General features: G+C 39.5%; 1 protein-coding gene across 10 annotated transcripts in view; it reads right to left on the reverse strand.

Moving 5' to 3' along the window:
• The window catches only part of Mpdz (multiple PDZ domain crumbs cell polarity complex component), a 152510-nt gene that overhangs the window by 65118 nt on the left and 74926 nt on the right, over window positions 1-12466 (reverse strand). For 6 of the 10 annotated variants that reach the window (XM_013348249.2, XM_026782210.1, XM_013348248.2 and 3 more), the window contains 3 exons: window positions 10824-10991; window positions 3516-3785; window positions 3150-3273 (listed from right to left, as the gene is read on the reverse strand). In XM_013348249.2, coding sequence (XP_013203703.1) covers window positions 3150-3273; window positions 3516-3785; window positions 10824-10991 — 562 coding nt within the window. The remainder of the gene's footprint in view (window positions 1-3149; window positions 3274-3515; window positions 3786-10823; window positions 10992-12466) is intronic. The other 4 variants (XM_026782211.1, XM_026782209.1, XM_026782208.1 and 1 more) reach the window with 2 other exon arrangements.

Here is a 12466-nt window from a genome sequence, read left to right on the forward strand (position 1 = left end):
TCAAACTTACAGACCAGGCAATGGTAACACACACCTATAATCCCAGTAGTCACACTAGTTTGCCAAAGAAACCAGGCAGTCCATGCCTTTAATTTCATTAGCCACACTAGTTAGCCATAGAAACTGGACAGTGCATGCCTTTATTCACAGTGGTGCACAACTTTAATCCCGGCCCTAGAGAGGATTATGAAACGGGAGGGAACAACTTGCAAACTCAGTCTCATTCTGAGATTCCTGGAGGCAGGATCACCATTTCGGACTGAGGTCGAGGTAACAGCCAATGGCTGGTTGCTTTGCTTTTCAGGTCTTCAGGTTGAACCCCAATTTCAGCCTCTGAGTTTTTATTAATCATGCTTTAGTACTTAGCTGCACAGAGCCAAACGTGGCCCATAGACCTCACCTTGGACACACATGTAAGAGGAACCTTACTGAGTAGCAAGATATCAAACAACAAGGGCCTAAACTTATAAAAACTACAGTTGGTGTGTAGCCTAATTCTTAGAGTGAAGATGCAGTAATACTTCTAATACTACAAATAAATAAATACAGCACAGCTGAATGGCTCTTGTGCTCTAATAGGGATAAGCTATACTGTAGTTTGCTGTGATTTCCTGTATCAACATTACTTTCATATTCACAATTAAGGGATAGTTTGTATTTTAATTGGAACTGAAGTTTAGAAGAATTTCCAAATATGATAAGGATACTTTTAGCCATTATTGTTTTTTAACAAGATCTTAATTAACTCATAGCATTTTTCCATCACATCAAATCAAAGCTTAAAAGCTAACATGAAAGCACTTCAAACACAGATACTGCAGATAAGTAAAAAATAAAAAATGCAATGTTTTCTTACAATGGAATAGCATTTAGTCTAAAAAAGAAGGGCACTTCTGTTGTATGCCACTTGCGATTTAGAGACATCAAGTCATGCAAAATAGTTTCAAAAGTTTAAGTACTGTGATGTGGGAGTGTCATATATCAATCTGTTGATTTCATTGGTTAAGCAATAAAGAAACTGCTTGGCCCGGATAGGTTAAAACATAGGTGGGAAGAGTAAACAGAACAGAATGCTGGGAGGAAGAGGAAGTGAGCTCAGAGACGCCATGCTCCCCTCTCCCGGGCGGACGCGAGAGCTCTGCTCTCTGAGGCACATGCGATGAAGCTCCGACCCAGGATGGATGTAGGCTAGAATCTTTCCTGGTAAGACTGATGCTACACAGATTATTAGAAATGGGCTAGTCCAGGTGCAAGAGTTAGCAGAGAAGAGGATAGATATAATGGACCAAGCAGTGTTTAAATTAATACAATTTGTGTGTTGTTATTTCGGGGCATAAGCTAGCCAGGCGGCCGGGGTGCTGGGGACGCAGACCCACCGCTCCTATTACTACAGTACTGTATGGCTTACTTACTTGTAACTAGAGCAAAAACATAGGCCTAAGGCAGGAGGCCGATCGCCATATGACATTATAAAGGCACTGAAGCATTACATCCACTATGCTGCTCACACACAGAGCAGTGAAAGTTTAACCAGGAGAGATTCATCCCCTCTCTGAGTGTGGAGGGGAGGAGCTACACTGTGGTGTCTCTGTGCAGTGAGCCTGAGATAAGAGAACAGCAACTGTTTGGTGGTGGAGTAAAGACATTTCCGTGGTGCTTTCTAAATGAGGTCCCGCTATCATGAGTTGTTTGATAATAAAAACGCTTCTGCATTTCTGTAAACATCATCATGCTGCATCCCATTACCTTCTCTCGGAGACCTACAATAAGCAGCAGCATCCCAATCTTCTGCAATGAGGAGAAAATCTTACATTTGTCAAACCCAAAATATGAGGTACAAAACCTGTTGAGAACTCTTCCCAACATCCTACAAAGTGAGCACAGAGCCACATGGCTCGAGACGCTCTGCTGAGCAGTTGGAACTGAACAGATGTCTGTAAAACTTATCTTAAGATCAGTAAGTTGAGGAAGATCCCAGGGGCAAAGCCAATCAGTGAATTTAATATACATGCATTATTGCATATGTAGTATGAATACTTAATGTATACATTGATTATATTTATATGTCATATGCATTTCTGATATAAGTTGTATATATCCTACTTGAAATACATGTATCTAATGAATAATATTAATAGAATCATATGACTAATATGCAATTTTTTTCATTTTCCCTTTTTGTTTTATCATTATTTTATATGCAATTAATCAGTACAGGAAAACACAGCCTGTCCTACAATTCTCCTATCAGCTGGTATTGGTAGGTATCTAGGTATCACCAAACAGAACAAAACCTAGAAGAGTCTGGGGGGAGGGTTGGTTCTGTTAATGTCTCTTCCAAGACTCAATTGAGTTCCATCAGAAATGAGGTCTAGTCATAGATAGCTGTGTAAAGATGTTTGTTGGTCGGTCACTGTAGGAAGACAGTCTCCAATGTGAGCTAACTATTAGGCTACATTTGGGCATTTGAGGTTCTGATGGATGGTCCTCCATCAGTTCCAAGCACAGAAAGGCTGCCTCTCTCGGTGTGGGAACAGGTGTGCAGCTCTGTCCCAGCAGCTCTGCCTACTGGCACCAGGGATTCAGCTCCTCAAAAAGTCTGGGTCCATGTAGAAGGATTTGTGATTGAGAAGCAGGCAAACCTGTTAGGAGCAGCAGAGAGCTACCTCCACCACAGGTTCTGTGTGCAGACAAATGGAGACTATGAATAACCTGCATTTATATTTTGGAAGTGGCACTCCTGGCAGTCTTTAGTTTTCTATCAGTGAATGAAAGAAATTAAATACAATCTGACTCTCGCATAACTAGCAATATTCAAAGAAAGTAATAATTTACTTTCCCAAAGATCTTAGAATTCCAATTGCTGACTTCTCATTTTCTAAGAATTCCTTTTTTGATTTGCTACTTCACACACACATACACACACACACAATTCATATAGCTTTTACTAGATTGTAAATGGGAGTTCTGAATACTTGGAAATAAGAAAATAAGGGATGTAAACAGTATGAAATAAACAAACCTGTTCTCATTTCAGAAAAAAAAGAATGAGCACATAAAAAGAAGCAAGAGCATTTCTAGCATCCATTCTCTGCAGATAAAATGATGTTGAAATCAATTGTCCTCTTGCAGGCCGAGGTGCAACTTACCCAGACTGGAGCTGCCTTTGGCTATAGTAACTGTCCTCTCAAAAGCTTCATAGGACATACTTCGTGGTTGGACAGACTCAACATCAGAAGCCAGAGATCTCTGTTCAGGTAAATACTCGGAACCCCAAAAGAAAGACAAAAGAAAGTCACATGGAAAGAAAATTAGACTTTGGAGTGGTCATTTCAACATTACACACGTTCCCCATGAGTGCTTTAGCAAGAACCTACAATCGATCAAGTTCATAGGTGACCTGAGTCAGACAAGCACTGAACCCACACTAGAAGAGGCTCAGGATGCAATTTTCTCTCTCCCCTCCCCCATCATCTATCAAGTGACAACACCATATGCTGGCTGCAGGATGGTACCTTTTGGGCTACAGGAGGCGGAGCAGGGGCAAGCTCTGTGGTGCACAGGCCACTTGGTAACTGTGAAGGAGCCCATTCTACTGTGTTTGCACACTCATAGTTTTGTTCAACAGCATTTGCAGGTGTGTAGTCACCGAGGGTGAAACCAGAAGTAGCTGCCATGCTCATGGGAGGAGAGGCAGCCTGCTGTCTCTGCATGAGGTTCTGCGTGTAGAGTTCTTCCAGGGACAAAGGAACACCAAGGCCTGGGTCAGAACTGCCAGTCACATCCTGAGAACAAACAGAAAAACACTCATTAAACCTGAGACTTAAGAGTTATCTAAATTTATTATTTTTAGAGAATTATTAGTTAGTGAAAAATAAAACACTCATTTTTCTTCACTAAGCATTCTTCCTGCATGGTTTTTAATTTCATAGAGGTGTTACATTATATCTCTTACAAATATTGTATCTCATGTCCTACTAGTTCCACTTGTCGAATAGGTTGAACATAAGATAATTTAGTTACAATATTTAGTTCTAGCTACAAACAAAGCAATTCCAAGTTAAAGCTACAAAGAAAAGCAAACAGGTCATATTCCCAAATCACACATGCTGGAAGTGGCTATACATTGAGAGTAGCAAGTATGACAGCCATAAATTTGGAATCCCAAAACCCTCCAGAAGCAAGTAATTTACAGGTAACTATTGGTATTTGTGCAGAAGAATAAAGAGCCTTGAAATTCAGATTATTGCAGGAAAATCTGCATGTTCTGTAAGACCAAACAAGCAATACTAAATCAGAGCTCCAAAGCCTACGTTCTAATTTATTTTCTATCATTAGCAATCTGTATATATAAAATTCTCCAGACCTATACGAATGTACATGTCTCCTCACAACAGACATATTTTAGCATTTACACCCTTGGGGCAAGCATCTGCTTTAGAGACTGCTGTTAATAAGTATGTTTCCCTTAGATTCCCTTATCAACATTTTTGTTTTCTTTCTTACAATACTGGGGGTTAAACCCAGGACTTTGTACACACTATGCAAGCACCGTGCCATGGAACAACATCCATAGCACTCTTCAATACTTTTAACGTGCAAAGGTCTTAAGAATACATTCACACATGAAAGGTTTATGTATACTGCTTATGGACAGAGAATACTAAGGAAGTCTGTACATGAGACTCCTTTGTCCATTTATGTCTCCAGGACATATATCTGGAATCAGATATTGATCGACCCATTTTTATGTATTTGCAAAATATTCCAGTAAGTATGTATATATACTTGCATATGGAGTTAATACTTAAAGAACCATCATTAAGTGGTATTTGCACTTTTCTCCATTGTCTTTATATCTTGATGTCAGTATTTAAAGTCCACTCCACCTTCCTTATGAGCAAAATACTGCTGATAGGCAATGGTGGCTTGTAACTCTCGAAGCTTCAGTTCAGACACTGGTTAACAATTAGTTTAAGTTTTGGCAAAATCTAAACTTATCATTTTCTACTCTGCTCCTCTCACCTATTTCAATGTGGGAAAATAATAGATCCTAACCCAAGACTTTTGAGGGGAACAAGGAGAGTTATAAACAGGCTTGACATAATAGAAAGTGCCCAACAGACCTCTGCCAGAACAGTTGTTTATGTAACACAATGTCATACTGCCGACCAAGCTTGAATCAGGTGAGCCACTGCTCATGTATCCCAGTCTTCTCTTGCAGGAGACACTGAGGTACCTATGGAACTACTCTTGCAAACCCTGTATTTGCTTGGAAATAAGATCTGGAAGAAGGGTTCTGGGCAGCATTTTCCCATGCATTCCCCTGACGACCAGCACAGCTAAACCTGTGCACCTCAGGCAAACACTCGCTCCACACCCCTCCCTGCAACTCTCACCAGGTGCAGTCACTTGTTCTTTTCAGGATGTGAAGTCTGAGCTGAAAGCAGTTTCCAGAATCTAAATATGCATACCTAATATTTTATCATCACAAAGTTTTTGACATAACCAAATTTGTCATTTGGGGAATTCTGAGCTTTATGTACTTCTCACAATCCCACACAGAGGAAGGGTGACATCTTCTAGCATTCTTCTTCTACTTTACAAACAACTGTTTGACATTTTAGACATCTAGAGTCTACTTCAGATGTAGCTCTCTTCCTTTTTGTTATGAGCGTAACTATTTGAAACAGCCCATTGTGCTTCCTGCCTTCAATTTAAGGTATCATTTTTCTCAATCATCAGATATGCTCAGCACAGAGAATAGATACAGTGGTTTCACAGAAGTGTCTAACATCATTAGTACCCTTAGGAACAAAGAATGGGAAGAAGCCCGCCTCAACACCCCACAATCTAGATGGGCTGTTGGCTGCTAGATCCAAATTTCAGTTATTTTATTCTTACAAATAAATAAAATACTTACCAAAGGATTGGTAAGTTTCAGGATTACTAAATTAATTACAATAATGATTGGAAAATCATCTCACTCATGCCTCAAAGAAACATAATCAAAACTGCTTTTCATCAGAAAAAGCAGTCTATCCACCCTTGTTAGCTGAGGTTTACTGGAAATTGTATGACAAAAATGTCCATGCATTATTCATGGGAAGTGGCAGAGACACTGAAAGGGAATAGCTAATCAACAAGGCAGATAACACACGCCTACTGCAGAAGCTTATAGGTGCTGAATAGCCCACTGTTTTATCTTTAAACATCATAAGAATCTAAAAGTAAAACATTTTTTCCTCTTGCCCTATGTTCAAAATAATCCTACCATTTACCAATGCTTCTTGGTATCTTAAATGAAGTCTTTCAAAAATCCATACTAATACTTGATATATTCTTGTTCTTAGGAATAATGGAGAGAAATGAGAAATTAAAAAGACCAAATATAAATAAAAAGCTGTATTTCATAAGTTTAATTCAAGACTGAAGGTTACTCATTACCACACTACTTTTCTGGATAATGATGAATACAGATTGCTCAAATGCAGCTTTTGACCAGCTGCAGTACCAATGTAACAGAGAATTCCTTTTGTACTTTACAGTCCCAAATGCCATACTTACTGTCATTCACCCATTTGTTAAATGAATTCTAATTGGTCTTAAAATTAAAAACTCAGAGTCAAATATAGGGGTTAATGCTGAAAAATCAGAGAAGCAGAGCAACCAGCCACTAGTTCTTACCTCTTCTTCATACCTAATGGATGATCCTGTCTCTAGGAATTCTCACACTGAATGTCTGGAATTTCTGTCTCTTTCTGCCTTATATTCCTCTCTCTGCCTAGCTTTATACCTTCCTGTCTCCACCTCCCTAGTGCTAGGATTAAAAGTGTGTGACTCCCAAGAACTGGGATTAAAGGTGTGAGCCACCATCACCTGACTCTGTTTCTCTTTTAGACTGGATCAATTTTGTGTAGGGCAGGGTGGCCTTGAACTCACAGAGATCACTCTGCCTCTGTCTCTCAAGTGTTGGGATTAAAGATATGTGCCACCACTGCCTGGTCTCTATAGCTAACTAGTGTGGCTAGCTTTGCATTCTGATCTTCAGGCAATCTTTATTTGCTACAGCAGAAACAAGATATCATCATACCCACTTTCTGATTAAAGTACACTCCTCTTTACTATTTTCATATGGTTCTTAGCATGCTAAGGGCAACATCTTTCCTTCACAATGGCCAGCAGTTCCTCCCATGATCATTCGCGGTTATTCTGCCGCATGTTGGTTCAAGCACTTCAGAGAGTTTTCAATCACATACCATTCTCTGAAACCACCCAGAACAGATGCAACCATATATGCAGCAGGGTCATACGCTAGAGAATGTAGGATGTCTGGGCTGCTTTTTATTAGGATGGAATACATTAGTTGTGTTTGCTGTGTTAAGTGAAAAGGAAGGTTTATCTTAACCAACACAACTTCACCCTGTACTAGAACATACAACATTTCCTGGAGAGCTAGCTGTCAGTCATGACAGACAATTTCATCCCTGGTGACAGCCTGAGAATGTGCTTGTAACAGAATAGACTGCAGGGGGCATAGCACATGGCCATTAATCTTTACCAATTGTTTTCTTAGGTCACTATTTTACAGCAAGGATTTCTTTGGAAACTATGTTGAGCCTTTAAACAAACATTACCTAACATTCAATTTTGGAGAATTTTGCCAAGTCTTTAAAGCAATAATAAATTAGTTTTCTCAAATTAACCCCCAAAATTAAAATCTAAAACAACAACAAAAAAAGGGAAAAAATGTTCAATGGCTACGGCTAATTGATACTAAAACGCACCTTTTATTTATTTTTATTTCCTGGGTCTTTTGAGACAGGAACTCACTATGTAAATCTTTCCTTGCCTAGAACTCTAAATCCTCCTGCTGAAGTCTCCACTGGCTGGATTCTGGGGCATAGGCCTGAATACCCCCACCCCACCACCATGCTTGGATGAAATGAGTATTTTAATAAACTGCCTGTAATTCATATGACACAGGAGTGGATAATTTAAATCTGTAAGTATTAATGAATAAAGTTAAGATAGAACACACACACACACACCCTCCAAAACAGAGACTTCTGTGAACAGAGGCAGCAGCTCACGGCTGCTAGCCTGCTGCACAAAACTCTTCTCTGAAGCTCAAGGCTTCCCCAAGAGCGAGCACATGCTCCAAGGTCAGGCTTTTTAAGTCCCAGTGGCTTACACCACCAAATTGTAAAGAGCTGTCTCCACAGACGTGAGCTCTGCTTACAGTCTCTACATATTAAGTGAAAAATGGGAGGCAACACTAAGGGCCTAGCGTTCTACTTCACCGTTCTGAGAAATCTGTACTTGGGCATCTTGGTACTTGTTAAACACCCATATGTGAGACACAGTCATACACAGTACATAGCCGCATATGCTTAAACAGCCGTAGATGCTAATGGGCTCTTGCTAGTCACTGAAAAGTCTTGAGGTAAGCTTACATTTTATCAAAAAAGGTCGATTCTGAATTCCTTAACAAACCCATTAGGATGAACTTAATGCAAACAGGGAGGACAGATCATATAATTTATTTCAGTTTTATAATTTCTTCCTAGTAGAACTCTAGGTTCTAAAATTCATAGACAAAAACAAAAGCAAAACACAAGAAAACACCAGCGTTGCAGTACTTAACTAAGGAAACTGAAAGCCCACAGGAGGTTTAAACGCCCCCATTAATGTTTTATTTGTTGGTTTTTAGTTTAAACATTTCAGTCGTCAGGCCAGCTTGCCAAACTTTGATTCAACAAAAGAGTAAACTGCTTAGGAAAAAAAACAAGGCAAACAGACTTCAGCAAGTCAATATGTTGTGCTGGATATAGCCAGCGTTTGCCCTGTAAAATGTATGCTTCTCGGTATGCAGACTGTGTCGTCCCTTTAAGTAATAATTACTACATTAAACAATGCAATCTGTCCCTCTGGCAAGGCACAGTGTGCAATGCTAAGTACTGGGAGATCCCACCAGGATATGAAACAAGCTTGCAGGCCTGAGGCCAGTCAAGAATGAACATGGTCCAGACAGGTTGCAGCCAGGGACCTCAAGTGTGCAGGCGAGGAGGGGCAGTTCACTAAAGCTCATACCTTGCAAACCGATTCAAGCAGGGTGCCCTGTGGCATGGGCAAGGGTAACAGGTGCACTTTAGACATAACACAAAATGCTATGCCAGCACCCTAGCCAAAACCAGTTGATAATCAGAAAAGAAAGGAAACAAAGCCAGACCTAAGGGATCCTGTTCCCCAACCTACTCATAAATGAGGTCCTTTCCCACTGAATTCAATGTAGCAGAAAGCACCGATATCACGTTAAGAAAAAATGTTGTCAAGTGTCTGTTTCTTCATGTTCGTTTACTGTATATTTCCAACACAGAAGAGAAATTGTGTGCACATACGAACTGTCTGCCAGGATGCTCTGTTCTATTGTCAGTCACTACTGTACACAACAGATAGATCAGAGAGAGCAGAGCCCCCCCATAGCCTGGTTTTCTTGGCAGTAACTTGTGCCCTGAAGATGGAAAGTACCACATGCACATATTTTAGGTTTTCTCTACCCAAAATACAGATATTCATAATGTGTGTATATATATGTGTGTGTGCGTGTGTGTGTGTGTGTGTGTGTGTGTGTGTGTGTGTGTTTATGTATAACAGATTTATAAATGAACTCTTGGACATTCTAAAAAATCAATAGAACCAGCAGACAATATAAAATAAAAATGACTGAAATAGATGCAGAGATAAGTAAAAAATAATGACTAAAATATAGGAAAACACAATCTCTAGGAATCAGAAAATCCAAATTAAAATATGTACCAACATGCCAATATGTACTTATAAGTTTGCACAGATGTTAAAATATTACTTTTGAACATTACATGATATGCCACCAAGGAAATTAATAGAATATTAGCATTAACACTAATAACCCATTTAGAACAAGGACAACAGATGTGTCATGCAGTGACTGTGCCCTCCAATAACATCCACTGACATCAACATACCCTGCCTTCTACTGCCATATCTATGTAGAGTATTCTTTGACATCACTTTACATTAATGAGTACACTAAGCATAAATGAGCTAGTACTGTTAAACTATGATAAAAAAACTTACAATATCCTTTTGCTTAAAAGTTAGTTTTTAAAAAAATACTAAAAACAAAATTATTCTAATTTTTGCAAACATACTACTAAAAGCCTAATTTGAGAAATATAGCATGAAAACCTTAAAAAAAAAATCTGACTCTGTTGCTATCAGTCTGTCTAGCAAACATCAGAACTATTCACTACTAATCTAAACAATTAAAAACACAGTGAAACTACTCTGCCCTGCTGTGTCTCTGACTGGAGAGACCTGACATCATTAATATGCTTATGTGATGGTCTGAGTGAGAACGGCTCCCATAGTCTGTATATCGGTCCCCAGTTGCTGGACTGTCTAGAAGGATGAGGAGGTGTGGCCTTGTTGGAGGAGATGTATCATTGGGGGTGGACTCTGAGGTTTCAAAAGGTCACTCTAGGTCCATCTTAACATGTACCTGGCTCTTGTTGGAGGATAAAATATAAGCTCTTAGCAATCACTCCAGCGTCCTGCCTCCCTGCTTGCTGCCGTGCTCCTGCCATAATGAACTTACCCTCTGAAACTATAAGCAAGCTCACAATGAGATGCTTCCTTGTTTTAAGTTATCTTGGTCATGGTGTCTCCTCACAGCAGCAGAACACTGACTAAGACATGCTACTCCTACAATTCTGAGAAACGCTGACCTCCAAAGGTTACGCACAGACTTTTCTCCAAAATGCATTGATATTCTGTTGTACCTTGGGAGGAGATGATGGAAGGGAGGGGCTGTAGCTCATGCCATCACTACAGGCACTATCATGGAGAGACAAAACGGAGGCTTGGGTAGAGTAGACACTGTCATCATCAGGAGAGAACTGAGTCTCAAATCTTGACTCAGCTGCTGATTCAGCATCCGGTGCATCTATCTAGGAACAAAATAAGACCAGCCGTTATGGTACCCTATCACACATCACTGTCACTACTTCAGCTAAAGGCACAGCCGCACCTTCTCTGTCCGTCCTGCTTCCAGCATGTGTCTTTCCTACTCCCAACCACTGAAAGCTGCATCGAGACAGCAACACAACAATAAGACAGAGCGCACACAGCAGAGGCCGCTGGCACTGGGCGCTACCACATGCCATCAACTAAAGAACAAAGGCAACAATCAACAAAACATTTAACTTTAAATAGTTACATAAGCAAATACATACTATTTTATGATGCAAAGAATTTGGTTATTGTACTTCATATTAAACTAATAGATGGTTTTTCATAAATGCAGCTCTGTGGTTGTCTAGCTAAGATGCACAAACCAAAGAGTAACTGCGTTTGAGCTAGAATCACAGCAACAATGGAGGGGCCTGATCATGGAATGGCTCCCACAAGCATTAAGTAATAAACATTTTAACAATAGCAAGTCATATTACTGTAAAAAGCTGTTAAAATGCTACTGGAACATTTCAAAGTGAGTCTCAAAATACAATTCAGAGACTGATAATACATTTTAAATATTTGTTCAAATTCACTAATAAGCTACAATGTGGAAGTTATCTTCTACAAACGTACATTATGTAAAACGATCTGAGTGATAAATACATAGTGTGTGCTATCTAGTATTCCTGAGCCTTATACCAGATTGTAATAGACATGTTCATTTTAAAGTACTACTAAAAGAAAACTCCAATAGAATTCATATACCTATCACTGATGCCTTTAAGTCTCAATTAGCTCAATTACAATAGAGATGAAACATGAAGTCCCCAGGAAGTTGAGTGGCCAGTTCAAAAAAAACAAGCCCATTAGCAATCTCGAGGACTCTTGTGACTATTACAAGGCACCGAGTTTCCATGAGAATGGAAGTAATCCTCTCAATTGGCATTATTTAAAGGGGTTAAAAGATCCCACCCAAACCCTAAAGAGGATATTGTTTCATGGAGTACGTTAAAGACAATGAGCTAGGAATGGCTGCATATGCCCTTAATCCCTGCACTCAGTAGGCAGAGGCAGGTGGACAGATGACTGGCAGTTGCAGACAAGCCATGGCAACCTGGTGAGATCCTGTCTCAAAAAAGAAAAAGAATGAATGAATAATATCTTTGTGTACTATGACATTTCAGAATGAACTTGCTATGGAAAGGCACCTCACAATGTCCAAACAAAGCACTGGAGGAGGTCAAAATCACCTCATATCTTAAGTAAAATGTGGATGTATTATACTTATTATAAATATATCAAAGCATTCCAAGAATAACTATTCAAAAATCTGTAATTTTTTTTGGCCTCATCATACAACAAAAGTATATGTTCTACGATGTTCATAGCAGCATTGTTTGTAATAGCCAGAACCTGGAAACAACCTAGATGCCCTTCAATGGAAGAATGGATGAAGAAAGTATGGAAT

This window comes from Microtus ochrogaster, chromosome 10 (assembly GCF_000317375.1).
Source record: "Microtus ochrogaster isolate Prairie Vole_2 chromosome 10, MicOch1.0, whole genome shotgun sequence".
Lineage (NCBI taxonomy): Eukaryota > Metazoa > Chordata > Mammalia > Rodentia > Cricetidae > Microtus > Microtus ochrogaster.